Raw genomic sequence first — 18,675 nt, 5'->3', positions numbered from 1 at the left:
TTAAATGAATCCATGTAATCATATGGATAAACCCCTTTTGTCTTTAATAATTCTATATTTTTATCAAATTCTTGAGATAAGTTTTTAAATTCTGGAATATTTTTACTAATTTATCCAATGATTGAGACTTTAAATTGGAATGAATCAATAAAGACCAAGTCAGAACCATTAAATGCCATATATCTTTCCTATTGTTAGGAATAACATTAATTTCTTTTTTAATTTCCCTATTGTTGCATAATAAAAGGGACCGTCATAACCTCTTAAATTATGAAAAATAACAGGAATTTTATGTGTTAGTTTAAATTATATTACATTTGAGTGAGCCCCTTCCTCTGAATTTTTCCCGTTATATGACAGTGATCACGTACTTTGATTGAATCTTCTATATATTCTTTTTTACAAATATGGGCAAAACTTTGTTTTTTAAAATTCGGGGTTTAATCATTTTTAGACTTCTTAGTTCTTTGTTGAAAAGGTTCTTTAAATATTTCTTTACAATATTCCTCTTCCTCAAGCATTTTTTCAATAAATTATAAACTGCATTAGGACCTCTATAAATCTGGGTTGGTTTAGTATATTTATCGTCATAAAAAAAAACAATTTATAGCCGTAACCACAATCTATATGATTTTTTATATGGTTCAGTAAATGAAGATTTTGTTGATGGTAAAGCAGTTAAAACTTTTTAGTTATTGATTCAAAATCAGCATAAATTTTCAAAAGGTACTGCTAAACCTTTATGATAATTTTTTAAATTGTACTTTATTCCTCTTTTGGCATTTTTAAAGCCTTGGATACCTTTAATAGCTAAACAATTTGGAATATGTTCATTTAATATTCTTTCTTGTGAAAAATTCTGTAGACATGATTTACAAAAATGTTTTTTTCTTTATGTTTTGTTTTGTTAAACATTAATCTATTAAAGTCTTTTATCCAAACATAAGTTGGGCTACAGTTTTTGGGGGTTTACAGTCATCATCAGTTATTTTATCATTTTTTATCATTTATTTTATCATTAGTAATTAGCAACATGTCACAGTGTTCTTCGTATTGATATTTTGATATGTACAATGGATAAATTACTATTTTCTTATAACCAAATATATTAAATGATATTTCATTTAAAACTTCCATTTTTGGGTATTTGATTTAAAGTAACAGGAAATTTAATTTTCCCGTATAATCAAGATTTGTTTATATGTTTTTTTTTATTTTGAAATATTGGAGGAAATTTTTTTCAACAGGAAATTTGGGAAGCTAAATGACACCATCTAAAACATTCATTATCATCATTCTTTATATTTATTAATCCTTTCATTGAATTTTGTAATGGTTTTGGTAATTCTAAAAAAACTTGAAGCAGCCAAAGGACTATACTTATATCTGTTTTTTTAATGAGCATCAAAATGTCTCTATTCTCCAGCCACTTCCTTCAGAAATCCCCAAATTTCCAATTCTATTTTTTATTTCATCAAAAGCTTGATGTAAAGTTTTTTTTATTTCGTTTTGTGTTAATAATTTCTAAAGCCTTTGATTGAAAATAAGCTGATTTATTTTTTGTATCAGTTTTATCCATTTTTGCAAAAGTTATTTTTAAAACAAACGTTTTTTTTATACCTTTAAGTTTTAAGTTCAGATTTAAGTATTTCATAAGAGTCGTTTATAGTTAAAAATAATTGATTCTTTGGATCTTTCTATATGTAATTTTAATTTCAAATTTCTTATAATATTGTTTTGTGGATCTCTCAATTTCCATCTATATATTTTATTTAGAAAAAATCTTCAAGCAAAAAAAGGATTAAAAAATAATAAATAAATAAGTTTTAAATTATCTTTAAGAAGAAATAAAATATTTAATTTATATCTTTTTCCATTAACTTTTGATATTCACAAATTTTTCTCGGTTTGTCCCCTTTAAAAAACACATTTTTATTAACCAGCATTAAAACCAAATTCTTTAGATGCTTTGTAAGTGCTTTTATTGTTTTTTCTTCATTAGTATCACAGTCGGTTCAATTCTTTTTTAGGATTTTTCGATAATTATTTGGTCTGGGACAATCACATATCTTTCATCATTTTCTTCTTCAGTTAATAGACAAAACCCCAGTCCCCTTCAAATAAATTATTCTTTAAAAGATAAGGAAACTATAAAAATTTTGTAATTTATCAATAACATGATTTTATATTTATCGCTAACTATTTGATCAAGTTTTGATTTAATAACATATCTTCTTTTTAAAAACTTTCTTATATGAATTTTTGTTGGATTCATTATTTCTCTAAAGTGCTAGATAATTTTGACATAATCATTCTATCTACCTTTCTATTAACCATCTATAATAATATACTTTAGAAAAAAATCTCTAAAAACACACGTAAAATTAATACAGCTCTTCTTTTTTTTTACTTTTATATCCTTAAGTTTTAAATTCCTTATATACGTTCAAAAAGGAAATTTAATATTTTTTTTCTTTCTGCATTTCTAATAGTATTGTAAAAATATCCCGAATAAAATTGTTTCTCTTCTTCTTTATTTACTTTTCAATCGTGCTTTTGTTATTAGTTGTTTTTTTAGGGTGATGTGGGTTTTAAAATAAATTTCTTGTCGGCAAATTTTAGTCTGTTAGTAAATATGGTAATTATGATGGGAACAGCGCCAGCAACTGCTATAAATATAGGAATAGCTGGAAAAAAGTGCTAATGCAGCCCGAACAAACCCAAAGACACCTGCTGTAATATATAATCCGGTACTTACTCTCCCACAAAATTTATAAAATTTTTCTGTAAACCGCAGCTAGTTTTGTTAAGTGAATAATTAATTGATCTATTGTTTCTATTCCATTATTATTAGAAATAAGATTTTTTTACTCATTTTTATAATTAAACTTTTTATTTTCTAAATTAAATTTGTTCAAGATCGCTAAAAGGTACCCAAAATATTAAATTTTTTATTGTAACCTTTCCTTTTTACTAAAGCTTGTTTTTTCTTATAGTCTCGTCTAATAACTTTTTCTATTCTAAAAACTTTTGTGTAGTAGGTAAAAATTCTTGTTCATAAAATTAACCTTGAATTATTTCATTTTTAAATCTTTAATAGTGTATGTTCTGGGATTTGTATTATTAATTCCATAAATTATAAATATTTCCTCTGTCCGTTTGGTGTATATCCTTTTTCAAAATGTCTTTTAAGTTTGCTTAAACGAACTCGATCACCAATTTAATTTTGTTTTTTTCTTTGGTATCTTTAAATCACCATAAATTAAAGTAAACAGTACCTTTATTTAAGTTTTTACTAGCTTCGGTTGGTGTCATTTTTATACTAGAAGTTTTGTTTTGTTATATTTTCAACCATATCCTGCAAATTATCTAAATAAGTTTTAAGTATTATTTGCTGTAAAAAATTTCCAAATTATTCTTTTTAAACTTCTATTTTAAATCTTTCTATTACTACAGCCTTTCCTTCATTAAATGTATGGTACATATTAATCTTATTTTTTTTAAAAATGATTCAAACTTTTATTATAAAATTTTTTCCTTCATCTACCCCTAAATTTACCGGTAACCGTCCTTCTAATATTATTTTTTCAAATGCTTCAGTAACAGATTCTCCAGTTTTATTCTTTAATGGAATAACCAAGCATATTTACTAAATATATCAATAACGGTTAACAAGTACTTTACTCCTTTATTGTATTTGAAAAAGCTTGCATGTTTAACTAAATCAGATGACCAAGTATCATCATGTCATTAACTATCACTCTTCGTTTCCTAAATTTTCTTTTAATCGGTTTGTGTAATTCTTTGTAATTCATCGCTCCATGTGATTCCCGGGGGTATACTCTACCCCTTTTCCGTTTTTTGATTTTTGTCCAAGACCAAGTGGTATTTGTTTTGATAGTGGTTTTACAACTAAATGTTTTGAATCTTTTCTCCAATTGTTTTTTTATTTAGTTTTATTTAAATTGGAAAGCATTTGCTATCACATTGTACTCTTTTTTACACCACTGTCATAACCAAAAATCATGGTCCATACTACTGCATCCAGTTCATTTACAGGGGGTCCATTATCTAGGGGGTTTCTGGCCCACAATAATTATATCCTAGAAGTGTTAAACCTTTCTTTGGTAATAAAGGTAACATTGGGTTTGTGAATATCTAAATTACCCCCTGTACTTTTAACAAACTTTGATTTCATTTTTCCCCAAAAGAACAAGTAGCCTTTATCATTTTTCTCCCGTTTTTGTTATAACATAAAGAGGATTTATATTATCAGTTAATCTTCTTTCTTTCAAACAATATATTTTATTTTGTAAACTCATTATATCAATGTATTTAAAATTATTTAAAGACTAAAATGTTGTTATTAATTCAAATAAGTTTTAAAAAAGTTACATTTTATCAATAAAAAATAAACTGCCAAAGTTTGCCAAAAGTTTGCCAAGTTGGCAGACATTGTACATTGCTGCCACTTGGCAGGGAAAAAAGGCAGGCTTTTGATTGGTTGAATTTGTGTTTGCCAACGTTCTGCCAAAAGTTTGTCAAGTTGGCGCGGGCTGCCACATTGTTGCCACTTGGCAGGATTTTGGCAAAAATTTGACCCGAAGTGTTTAATCATATTTTACTATAGGTTTTTAAAAATAATTTGTTAAAATTTGTTTTAAATTTGTTGAAATTGGTCAGCATTGGGTCGGGGTTTTGGTCAAGGGTTAAAATTAAGTTGGGTCAAAATCGGGCTCGCTACCCCATATATATAACTACTTTGGTATTAAAGGTAAAATATTGTCTCAAAACCTGCCAAAAGTCTCATAGGGTCAATAATAATTTCATTTTGTATTTGATAAGAAGCTGGCATTTATGGTTTTGTTTCTCAAAAGTATACTGTTTTGAGTTACCTTAGCCGTAAAAATAAGGTTCCTTGAGTAACCAAGCATAAGGTGACTTTTTTACGTTTTCTGCACTTTATTAATCATGATTGTTCAAAATCACATAATTGAGAACAAGCAGAAAAGGTTATCTATAAAGGTTTCGGCATTAGGACTATACATTTCGATACATATTTTTAAATATCCTTGGGCAGTTTATTTTCTATTTAGTACTGATGAATTTTTTAGATAAAGCAGTGTTTTGAAATTTTGATATTCTACTTTCAAACTTTCAGTGATCACGTTTGGCAATGTTTTAAATATACATGTCTGCATGGTAATTCCTGTTTGTCGGACTAACAAAACCATTATAAAGCTTCTCTCAAACGAGTTACACGTTCGGTAGATATACAACATAGACAATAGAAATTTATGGTAAACAGGGCAACATATTCTTTTAAAATATTATTATAAACTCGCAAGTATTTCCTACTTAATTTCATTTTGATGACAAATTTATGTAAAGAAGAACGCCAAAATGTCCACAACAAACAATGAAACGGATGTATGATTCTATTAGGTAAAAAGGGGGAAAAATTATTTTCTATCAGATTGTGTTATATGGTATCTTTAAACAATTATTTTATCTACTGATAATAAATGCTATAAGAAATAGATAACGTGTCTTGTCTCTTGTTGCTGATTTTAAAATGAAGATAACATCTAACTTAAATATTATGATAAACATAAATACTTCTAACACAAACTAAACAATATATTCAAAAGTATGCCTAGGCTGTATTCAATCTATCCATGTAAAAATTCAAAAGTTTTCAAAGAATCAGATTTAAGATTTACCTTATGAGATTGTCCATTCAAGGTCTAATATTAAAGATGTTCACTAAACTTACTAGTTCGGAAGAAAATTTAATGTTTTTGAAATTTTAGCAACAAACCAATCAAGAAAAACAAAGATTATTAAAGTTGCTGTGGTCGGGAATGAACCGATAACTGGTACTAATTCAGAGACTTAAACTAGACCATGGAGAATAATGGCTCATATTTATGCAAATAGAAGACATGTTGGTCACTGTGCCTTGGAATTAAGTAGTGGTACCTACATCTGCTGGTGGCCTGAAAAAACATGTGATGCTAGAAATCCAAGATCTAAAGCAATTACAAAAACTTCGCTCAATGATGATATTATTGCAGAAGGTAGAAGACAGCAGAACATTTACAGATTGCATGCCTCGGATGAGAACTGAATGCCGTTATGCATTGATGGGCAGGCTTCAAGGATAAGGCACCCTACCAAATTGTCTGCAACAACTGCTCGACTGTAGTTTACTACACAGTAGAGAAGCCTTTCCATTTCTGAATGTTCTTAACGATCAAGTTGATGTGTGGGTAGACTAGCCACTAGACTGATAATTAAGATATTTCTATGATTTTTTTTCTTTTTTATGTACATAGAGACAAAAGCCAGTCTATTCTAGAGATTTTCTAAGAGGACTGATGTTAAAATTATCTATGATTTTGGACATAGGATATAGACTGGCTCAGTTCACTACATAAAATCAAAAAAATGTAAAAAAAAAATATATCATAGTCTAGGAGCTAGTCTAATGTTTGGGTACCAAGAGCAATAGAAATGGTTGTTACAGACCTGGAATCTGGAAAAAATCTTTTCTAAAAGCAACGAATTAAAGAAATTAAAGAAACGGTGCATGCTGAGGCTACAAAAAATGCAGGTCGTTTTGAAGGGATGTTTGGTAAAAGCAGTACAATTGGTAAAGTTTGAGCTAAATGACTTATAAAAAAGAGCTGTACTTAAATATTAATAATATATATGTAACTTCTGTATATAAATAAAATAAATGTGGATTTTGAGAAACAATATTGTGTTTTTAAACAGTAAATAAGCGTATAGAAGCTGCATGTATTACTAAAATACAAGTTATGCTGCCACACTTGATGAAAATGTATTTGGACAACAGAAGAATTTTATTGTCTATGTAACGCGCTGATTATACTATTTCATCATAGTATCTATTACAGTTTATTATGCTAATGTTCAACAACACTGAGACTGAAATACTGCGAGATACATATACTGGTATACTATTGACCAATTACACAAAAAAGAATCAACTTTCATTAGACAGTCACTTTGGGTTTATACATTACGAGCGCTGTTTTATCAGCTTTCAAATGCATTTGCAAGTGCTCGCAAAGAAATCAACTTGAAGGTGAATTAATACTCCACGGGATTCGAAAACTTCGGTCTTTTTCGTTGTTTTTAAAGAGAAATCCAATCGTAATACCGACCCATCGAGACGGGCTGGAATAATGGTTGTTTTTCATTAGATAGTCGGATATTCTTTCTTTTTCTATTACAGTCAAGCGTTATTTTTGTTCGAACTTGAAAGAAGGGTTTAATGAATAGGAAACAAATGAAACATTCTTTGAAATAATAACTGAATTTGTTTCTGCTTATAATTAGTCGATCTAAAATTACTGTTGATGTTGTGCCATGATTTTTTCCAAATTTCGATCAAGAAAATGTTGATTATTATTATTATTATTTATACCAGATTTATATAGCGCCCTTTTCATGACCAATTTCACGTTCAAAGGCGCTTTACATAGTTCAAATGCAGGCACACAGGGCGCATAATTCATCCTCTACTAGTACAGACACAGAACGATCTGACCAGAGGGACAGAGTGAGACAAAGCCCCCACGACAGAGAGATCAGAAATCAGATACAGGCTTGTCCGGTTAACTTAGCCTAGCTCGTTGCGAATAGACAGCCTGGTTCTTTAACGTGCCTCGTGTATAGCACTTATACACGCAAGGATTGCCTGGGTTCCTGACCATTACTTACTTTTTGAGCATTAAGCTAATGACCATAAGATCTTTTCGGGCAGGCCTTGTATTTTTCATGGAGCCAGTATATTTGTTTTTACTTAGTATGAAATTAAGATTTTTTTTCCAAAAGAAATTGAAGGTCAGAATATCTATAGAGCAAACTGAAGACATTTTCTTTTTTCGCAAAAATACTTGCTTGTTATGATTTCCTTTTTAGAAGATACTCATTAAGTATTCCGCTCACGTATACGCATATACGCACAATATTTGTGCTGCTACTTTGTCCTACTTTATACCCTAATTTATTGTGTACAATTTGGCATTGGATGTCCCAGGGCTTGAACCAGGATTTTGGTTTGGATTTTTAGTTCTAGGGTCTAGGGGTACGCCCCTCGGTAATTTTGTTGCAAGTGTGTCTCAGACAGTGCAATGTGATGTTTATCTGCCACAATGTCATCTTTTATATTATAATTATATTTGTTGCTTCCAACATTTAGTCAAAATTTTTGATACTTCAATGTCTGAAGGATATTTTTCCCTCTTGTTTATCTCAACAGAATCTGTATTTTTACTGCTTAGCCCGTACAATCAATAAAAAAACAAGCGGCACCTGGATAGATTTTTTAAATACCATATTGTTACTTAAATTATCATATTATTTGCTTTTAAACAGTTTTACAAAACATGATTCAGCAATAGTACACATTCAACAGATCTTGAAAGAATGGTTTTTTGATTAGGAAACAAATGAAACATTCTTGTACTTTATTTGAAATAGTGACTGAATTTGTTTCTGCTTATAATTAGTCGATCTTAAATTACTGTTGATTTTGTGCCATGATTTTCTTCTTCAAAACTTACTGTTTGCTAATATCTTGAAGGTTACCTTAAGTACATTTCTGAAATTTGAGAAACATTTGCATATTTTAATTACGTATACTTGGAATCTTGTAATGTATTTTACACGTGTTACGATCACAATCCTTTTAAATTTAAAAAATAACAAAAGCGCATAAACGTATTGATCTTTTAACATGTCAAGTAAATTTCATTCTTACACAGAAACAAATCATACCTTAGTTCAAAATATCATTTTATTTTGTAAAAGGTAGAAAGAAATGTAAGCTATTCTTGCATAAAACCTTTGTTTTTTGCCGATTTTGGGCATGCACAAACAGGGAAAAAACGTGTACAAACAAGGAGATTCTCGTGAGCACGCGCTGTTGGTGAACGTTTTGAATATGCAGTTGTGGGTCCAACGTAAGCAAATTATGGATCCCGAATCAATTTTGGCCGAAGTCGAAAGGTCCGAGATTTATGAAATCTTTTCATCTGCATATTTATTAAAAATATCATTTTTCAACCTAACTTTACTTTAACTTGTAATAAGCGCTACCTCTCTTGATACGCGACTGAATTGACGTTCCTTATTATTGTATTATTACGCGTATTAGACTCAAAGTAAGTTTACACGCCGCGATTTAATCCCTGAAAATGATAGGCAAACAACAATTTACAAAAATACAATTTCGTTTTCCAAATTAATTTGAGTCGAGAAAGTTGACATGCTAACTTTAAATCTTACACTAAAACTTTTAAAAAATGTTTGTGTCTACTTTACACATCTATGCAGTCTACTGATACAGTGATGGTGTGTAATGTAAAGCATAAACATGACGAAGCGTAAAGTTTGAAGGATTTTTCCACAGTTAATGAACATTTGATGAACAGAAGGTATTTATTATATATTTTTCAATTTATTTGTAGATCTCACCAACCATGTTTGAGTTTATAAATCCAATCTAAGTTGATTTTATCGATGTTGGAAAAATTCAAATTTTTGTGTTAATCAAACTTTGATCGCGATGGGGTGGGGTGCAAAGCAAAATTTTCTAGTTATAGGCCTAGAGATTTCATTCTTAACGACATGAAGAATATAGGTATTGATACCAGTTTCTATTAAACGATAATATTTACATTTAAAAAGCGTAAGGGGCAGACTATTAATTTAAACCAATCAGAATTGTGTTCTGTCGGCACCTCACCTGCAAATTGTGTAAAGACAGGATGCCGTGTAGGGTTATGTCCTTTTCTCATAATTCCGAGCCTCTAAAGCTAAAGTTCCTACCGATATATCGGAAAAAGGGGAAGTCATGCTTATTTTACATATATTTAATATTAAAGAAATTACCACAGCAAGAATGTCCGTTCGACATGTATAAAATACGCACAGTTTCTGTATGCCCTGGAAATGCATAAATAAAACATGTGTCCATAACAACCTGAAACGGCCGGCTTCGATCGGCTAATGTCAGCTGGATAGTCTTGTTTTTTCGATATTTCCAGCACTTAAGTTGTGTTTTATGCAAGAATAGCGATAACGCACGTTTGTTTCGTGAAACAACATCTGCAGAATCCCTCGGGCTATGTTGGTGCACTCGCCCTACGGGCTCGTGCACCAACCAATCCCTTGGAATTCTGCAGATGTTGTTACACAAATAAACGTGCGTTATCGCTATTCTTGCATAAAACACAACTTAAGTGCTGGAAATATCGAAAAAACAAGACTATCCAGCTGACATTAGAGCATGTTATTTTGAAAATTAAGAGTCGGTAATTTGAGATCAAATAAGATAAGTTTCGTTCACTTTACGCTTCAGGTTACTATGATCGTGAAAATGTTCATATACTCAGAACTTGATGCAGAAAGTATCTCTTATATTGAAAAAAAAAAGTGAAATTCCTCTTTCTGAATGTTTCATATTAACGGGGATAAATCACATGAATTCATGTAAGGATAATTCTTTTGGTGCCACTTTCAAAGGTGCAATTTGAAACAAATGATTTAGATTATCCACGTTTATCATAAAGATACGAGCAAGTTGATTAAATAAATGCAATTTATTTGTGTATCAATTCGTATATTGCGATTTTCTGAAAATGTTTAAGATATTAAAATTATATGATTTCACACTGTAATTTGACCTTAACGTTTGCATATTATCCAGGAAAGCGTTTTCTAAAAGTGTTTAAATATCATAAGGACCATTTAATATTAAAGACATGGACGAAAAACTAAGCGTTGCGAGAGATGTTTTAAGTGTAAACCATTTTACAAATGGAAATCATAGGACTCTTCTTGCATTATACAATAAGTAAATATTTGTTTTTATGCATGCGTTAGTTATTAACTTTGCGGAGAGAAATTTTATTTACACTGTCTTGTGCAAATCCATACAAATACTGCTTTTGGGTTTATTTCTATTGCATCTGCCCTTGTTCTTTTGTTTGTATGAAATATCAATAGTCCAGTGACAATTGTTCATACATAAGTGCTGGAGGTAAAACGGGGAGTACTAAAAGTACCTTTCCAGTTCAAGTACCCATTATTTCTCTTGAAAATTCCAATCTTAAAGGGAATTCCTATAGTTTTTTATGCGCATCTTTCTGCGCAGCCGACACTTTCTATGGAAAACTGAAATGAAGTCAACATTTTGTTGAAACATGTTACAGACAATCTTAAATATGAGGAATTTTGAATGAAATAAGATTTTTGATAAATTATATCAGTAATCAAATGTTGATACTAGTTTATGTTGTATTGACAAGTATCATGCCTGACAGGTATCTTGCTATTTTTGTGGTTGTGTTTTCACATCGCACTTTAGTACAAAGACAGTGTTGTTCATATAATGTAAGATAATTGACTTAGTACTGATAAGACAATATCACCTTTCAGATTATTTAGTATTCAATTATAGAAAGAATTAAGAATTTCTAAAACTTTTTTTTAACTTTTAGCAGACATACATGTAATCAATTTGGCCAGGTTCGCGCCATTTCCGTCCGAATAGGTGTTGTATTCTAGCGGTCTTAACATAAAATTTAGCCTGGTGACCCATACATTTTTAGCCATTTTTATGCTCCCAATACAATTATCTATACACAAGAAGAAAAAGAAAAAATTCTATGAAAGAGCTTTTTTCAAAATTTAAAAATAATATTCTTCACTATGGGTATTTTTCATTGAAAAAAGTTCACAAAAGTAAATATGAAACAATATTTTTTTTTCATTTGTACCCATTATTGTAAAGATAGAGTATTACAAATATGATTATGATATCAAATAAGTATATAATAAAATCTGTAAAAAGAAAAAAACCGTATTGTGCTGCCTGGATGTATATTTTGGTTGGTATTTATAAAAAAAGCAGAACATTATGAAAATGTTGAAAAATCGCTGGCAGTTTCAGCAACAGTGGGTGTGTTCAAAACAATTTTTCACAAAAACAAGCCTGGTGACCTATTGTTTTTATTTGTTCATTGTTTTCAGCACAAATTTTCCTATCGTATATGTGAATTTAAAAAATTCTATGTAAGGAAAAAACTATAGGAATTCTCTTTAAAGTAAGCATCCAAGGAATTGCAAGCATTTGTGTATTTTTTTACGATATTAAAATGGGCAAAAAGCAATTGCATTCTAATTCCATTTTGTTGTTTTGTTACTTTGTAATCGATTATTTTTCATGGAGTACCGTCGGTATTCCAATACGTCAAAAATCCCCAGATGTAAACAATCGACAATGGCGTCCGCAAGCAGTATTTACGAAACTTCGGTAATATAATTTGACCGTAACTTGTATGTTATGGTTTACAAAGTATTAATTAGAATCGTAATCGTTTCTATCCCTGTTTTTCATCCAGAAAGATAGGAATATACCAATTTTTAGAGAATGCTACACATACAAACTGAAACGGAGTAGAGGAAAAGAAAGCACGATGTTAGTGAGAACGGGCACGGAGACAGGAAGGAAAGATTAGGACTATTTCTATTTGTGACCAGCGTTGACTTATATTTGATTTGGTAGTGAACAGCCTTATATCAGTGTCTGCCCTAAACCTGTTGAGACAAACCCGTGAGCTAGTGAAATGGATTACACCTGATCGTAAGTTCTGGTTAATTTGCCCATTTGTCACATTCAGCCCATGTAGGGCTTTGTACACTGGTTCCATGTGCACCGCCCTATGAAAACACCTGTGGGTGTCTAAATTTTATTTCGGTGCTTGTAACATGTTTAAATATTGAGTTCTGCTCAACCCGGGGCTAGAGGGCGTGGACGGTAGCTTGCATTTCCTCTACCGTCCATGGACAGGCTCAATCAAACCGAGCCTGCAACATTTTCATTTATGTCGGGTTGTGCGACCTGTGGTTTTCCACTTTTTCTATTCGATTTTTCTGCGTTAATATGTTTTGCATTGTTTATTTATGTATGTGTTTATTTCAATATACATGTAAACATCCATACAGAAACTGCTGTTGGGGATCTGTTGGAGAAAGTTGCTTTCTTTCTATTCCATATGTTCTTGTTCTTTTGTATTAAATATTTGAGATGATGACACAATGTTAACGTTTCACTGTTCATGACATAAAGGGCATAGATCAAAACAGTGATTATAAATTAAAAACCTTTCAAACTCAGTTAACCATTGTTTTAACGGTTATCTAGCCAGTTGATTATTGATCTTAAAACGTTATCTGTAGCCGTTTTATTTACAATTCCAAATCAGGAAGTAATTTGTTGTTCCGAAAGCGAAAGCGGGTTGAATAATTTCTTAAACAGATTTGACTTTGTTGTCATAATTCAAGCAATTTAACGATGCCTAGTAAGTCATATTTCTATTGTGTTTATACTTATTATGAGCCACGCCATGAGAAAATCAACATAGTGGGTTTGCGACCAGCATGGATCCAGACCAGCCTGCGCATCCGCGCAGTCTGGTCAGGATCCATGCTGTTCGCTAACGGTTTCTCTAATTGCAGTAGGCTTTAAAAGCGAACAGCATGGATCCTGACCAGACTGCGCGGATGCGCAGGCTGGTCTGGATCCATGCTGTTCGCAAACCCACTATGTTGATTTTCTCATGGCGCGGCTCTTATATGTTTTAATGGATAAGTTACTGTGTTTTGGTGGTATGGTATTATAAGTAGCACAGCAACGATTATCGAAAGGATTACTGGTATGTTTACATTTCCAGCTAACCTAACCATGGTTACATTTAAGTCGCAAGCACATTTTTTATTGCGTTACCCAGCCCAACGTGATTCTTTTGTTGTAGGATGTGTTTATAGCTCATTATATATAAAATAGATACAAACAGGTAGGAGAGACTTTGTAAAGAGGCGGTAATATTTGGACTATATTTTTTTTCAGATAACATGTACAACTACTTATAAACTTAAGCCATATTTATACACAGCACTGCTGAGTGCTTTTGGCAATTCTGTCGTATATTTATTTGACAACTTTTGCAATAATTGTTAAATATCATATAATATTTTGTAACATTTTACCACAGGGATTTAAAGCCATAAAATTATAAACATAACAAAAAAAACTGAAAATAAATCAGATAGTTGGATATTAGGTAGCAACATTTATAAATACTTGAAATATTATTTAAAAATAACTTTACTATATTTCTGATATAAATCAGTACATACATTCTGTTGTTGCAATTCTCGATAGATAATACAAATACATTTGTTTTAATATTAGAATTGGTAAGCGCAGAGATAAACAAACACACGACTACACATACGCTTTTAATGTCAGTATAATATTTCGCCGACTTAAATATAGAATAAGACAAATTATTTATTTTATTTACCTTTTACTTTACTTATACTTCGCCTTATCTTTATAGCTATTGTCGTCCATGTCTGGAGACCAGATGCAAGCCATGTTGGTCACTGCGCCTTAGATTTAGGTGATGGAACCTACATAAGCTGGTGGCCTGAGTCTCAATGTGATGCTAAAAATCCAAGAGCTAGAGCCGTTGCAAATACTTCGCACAGCATCGACATTGAGGGAGAAGGAGGTAGACAGCCAAACTCCTACAGAATTCATGTCTCGGATGGAGAACTGAATGCAATTAAACGTTGGTGGAGAGGCTTCAAGGACAAGGCAGACTACCAAATTGTCTCAAACAATTGCTCGACAGTAGCTTACTACGCCCAAGAGGCTGCCTTTCCATTTCTTGAAGTCCTCAATGACGAAGTCGATGTTTGGGTACCAAAAGCAATAGAAATGGTTGCTGAAGACCTGGCATCTGGAAAAAGGACTTTCGATCAGAAAAGAATTAAAGAAATTAAGGAAGCGGCGCATGCTGAAGCTAAAAGAGTCGCAGGTCGTTTTAAAGGGATGTTTGTGAAAAGCAGCACAACCGGAATAGCCGGAAGAAAATGACGTTGTTTATTTCGAGGCTATGTTAAAAGCATGTTTATGTAATTTTTTGTAACTTTAAACATTCAAAATTGTAGTATGCATGTATGATTTTAAATGTTTCGAACAATTCTTTGATACCTTGATATTTAATGTTTTGAACAGTAAATCAGCTCGTACATTTCATTACTGAAAAAATTGTACATGCTGCCAAAAGCCGTTTTTACACTTTGAATTATTTAACAATCATTTTGGTCAAGTAATGTACATTGAGTTTCACTTACAATGTTACTTCTTCATAGTATCTTTACATTTTATACCTTTTAATCAGAAAATTACGTTCCTGGTAATGACATATAGCTAAAAGGCTAATCATACTGAAGAATTGGGCAAAAATCGATTCTATTAATCTTTCCTTGTTTATTGAGATCAACGCTATAACTTGTTGTCTCCCTTCGACCGTCTAGCTAAATATCGATCACGGACACGTGAATATAAAGAAATAATACAAAAATCACCAATTTTTAAACGTCTAGGGAAGCAAGAAGACATTAAAATAATTTCAAAATAGAAACATATATAAAAAATTTATTGTCTGTAGAATACTTCAATAGGATAATAAATATTCTCAAATCATGAATAAAGTGGCTACAGGGGAAAGAATAAGATAGGTATCACAGGTTTTTGCTTATTTATTCGGTAACTATATGCCGTAAACAGAGACTGATAGTGATGTTTTTTAATCGCCAAGGGAAGCATTAATTCTTCATTTTAGAAATATAATTTTTATATCTTTGTAAAGAGAAAAGAATGACGAACACTTCAATAGGATAATAAATATTGTGTGTTCATTCTAATTAAAACAATATTTGTTCAAACTGTTTTTCCTTCTTTGTTTCTATTGGAAAATATCAACCAGATAAAAATCGATATCGCACAGCCAGGTGATTTCAAGGGGGATAACTTTACCGATAAGACGGCAAATTTTACCTAATTGTTGATCATGTGATAAAAACATATAGCATAATCCTATTAATGCCGTTTCTTTTATTATATTCCTCCCTTTAAATCGCCTGTCAATAGTTTGTGCTATATGACCATGCGATAATAATTATGGCAGATAGAAATGTGAAAATTTATGTCTGATATCATGGTAAGGACCTCGAATGAAACTGGCGGGTCGTTAATAAGTGTATACTTTCCGACCTAAAAAGTAACAAACCATGACCGAGGTTAGCTTCTTTAACAATTCACTGGTTTGAAAGGTTCAAAGACAAACTGAATTTTCAATTAATTTGGTGTATGTTCACATGTGTCTTTCAATACTTATGACATACCCGTAGGTATAAGTATGTGTATACGCATGTGTGTATATATCATAGCATCGCAATAGTAAATGTTTTCTAGCAAATGCACATCCTTGGTGGTCTAGTGCTTTCGGTTTCATTATCTAGGCTGACGATATTGTGATGTGAAAATATTTGCTATGTTTCTGTGTTGGTATGGCTTTAACATTTACATGTGTATATATACTGGAGTACTGGATTTATGCCTTCTATACTTTCGAGATATATGTTATCTAAATATAAGTCCAACTAAATGTGTGTCATTTTGTATTACTGTACATATACTTGTATATAATTTGTTGTACTCTCCATTATTTGGGGAATAAAAAAGATATCTAAATAATCTTCAAGATGAATGATATCATACAATATATTCTCTCATTCTGCTGAAGGGAATGCACGTCTATTAAGTTGCACTTCTGTTAATCTTGCACTTATTATAAAAGAAGTAAACTTAATAGAAGCCCACCCTCGTAGCTCTATAGGGAGAGTAGCAGATATAAGGCTCGAGGGCCCGCGAGTTCGATTCCCGGGCGAGACGGATGTTCTCCGTGACCACATGATGAAATACATTGTGTCTGAAATTATTCGTCCTCCACCTCTGTTTCATGTGGAGAGTTACTTGCGAAAAACAGGATTGTACCAGTACAGAATCCAGGAACACTGGTTAGGTTAACTGCCCGCCGTTACATAACTGAAATACTCATGAAAAACAGCGCTAAACTCAAAACAAACAAACAAACAAACTTAATGGAGTTTCGTCACTTGTCTCTTACCGTTTTGGGTCCGAAACCCAAAACCTTGCTTGGGGTGCCGCGCCACGATAAAAACTACATAGTAGCTTTACGACAATCATGGATCCACACCAGCCTGCACAATCGGCGCAGTCTGGTCAGGATCCATGCTGTTCGCTAACAGTTTCTCTAATTCCAATAGGCTTTGAAAGCGAACAGCATGGATCCTGACCAGACTGCGTGGATGCGCAGGCTGGTCTGGATCCATGTTGGTCGCAAAGCCACTATGTTGGTTTTCACGTGGCACGGCTCATTTGTACAAGTTTACTAGCTTACTCTGGTTTTCTTTAAAGTGAAGAACTTTTAAGATTATGCAGGTGTAAAATTTTGTTTTATTCAGTATACATAGTGTGTTTATTAAATCAAGTATACTGACAAATATTGAAATGTGCCTGGATTCTTATCGCTAGAGCAGGCACAATTTTATGTCAAGTTCTGAATTTTGAAAAGAATTTTTCTTTGGCTGACGTAGTGATTCGGGTACCTTCATATTGTGTCATTTGACAGCAACACAGAATTTTTTTTAAATTCTGAAAGATGGTGAACATTTGACATATGGCAATCTTAGAACCTTATTCTTGGATTTTTAAAGCCACATGTTAATGACGTATTACTAAGACGTTGCTGCTTACATTCTCTGATATATGATGGTTCTACCTCAGCTGAACCAAATATAGGGACCGGTATCCCAGACCTGCAGTTTAAGCGCCTTGGTAGGTGGCGCTGATGAATCATCCACAAGTTGCTATGTGAACGATTCAGTAGGAGAGAGGTTAAAGGTTTCTCTGTATTTCGGACTTTAAGAAAAATGTGTTTAAATACAATTTTACATTAGTTGAGTTGTAAATACTTATTATACTTTTATATTATGAAATATAGATGTATAAAATTTACTGTCCATTCTTGTAGTTCAGTCTGCCGTTTGGTTCCCAACGATTTGTATCAAAATATATTGTTTATTTTTGTTATTTTTCCTGATTGTCCATAAGGGAAATGAAATTTTTGTCGTTTGAATTTGTGAATTAGACAACAATTTATTTGCCTTTGTTCAAAAAGCTCCGATAGGTCCCGTGTTACACATTAGCACGGGATTTTGTGCTTGATCGAACAGCGTGTTATATTCATTCAGCCGTGAGAACAGCGACTAAATCGACATTTATTTTAATTTATATTTTTTTAACTACAAATGTATATACAAAATGTACAATATAAGAAAAAAATAGGATAGCAGACAAAAAGCAAACTGAATGGAATGTATCATTCTACAATCGAAGAAGTATATTTGATGTATAATTTTCTCAAGGATCGTAACACAATTTATACATTGTATCCTTTGTATGCATGAATATAATTATTGTAAAAGACGGACTGTCGTTGGGTTCCCAACGTCGTGTACAAAACAAATAGTGTGTTTGTGTTATTATTCCTGATAAAGTTATCGCGGACGTTGTTCATATGGGAATCAAGCATTCCGTTAGCTGTTTACAAGCTATTTATGTTAAAACTGACAGTCCAAAGTGCACGAGTTTTAACTGATTCTTTATTATATTAATTATCCTATAGCGTCTATAGCCAA

General features: G+C 31.8%; 1 protein-coding gene across 1 annotated transcript; it reads left to right on the top strand.

Moving 5' to 3' along the window:
* The first annotated feature begins 13,246 nt into the window (after positions 1-13,246).
* On the top strand, positions 13,247-15,842 carry LOC123538672 (uncharacterized). The gene is made up of 2 exons (XM_053530447.1): positions 13,247-13,400; positions 14,442-15,842. Exons 1-2 carry the CDS (start codon positions 13,394-13,396, stop codon positions 14,981-14,983), a joined length of 549 nt encoding a protein of 182 aa, XP_053386422.1. The 5' UTR covers positions 13,247-13,393; the 3' UTR covers positions 14,984-15,842.
* The last annotated feature ends 2,833 nt before the right edge of the window (positions 15,843-18,675 follow it).

This window comes from Mercenaria mercenaria, chromosome 18 (assembly GCF_021730395.1).
Source record: "Mercenaria mercenaria strain notata chromosome 18, MADL_Memer_1, whole genome shotgun sequence".
Classification (NCBI taxonomy): Eukaryota; Metazoa; Mollusca; class Bivalvia; order Venerida; family Veneridae; genus Mercenaria; species Mercenaria mercenaria.
This window is presented reverse-complemented; position numbering and strand designations above follow the sequence as displayed.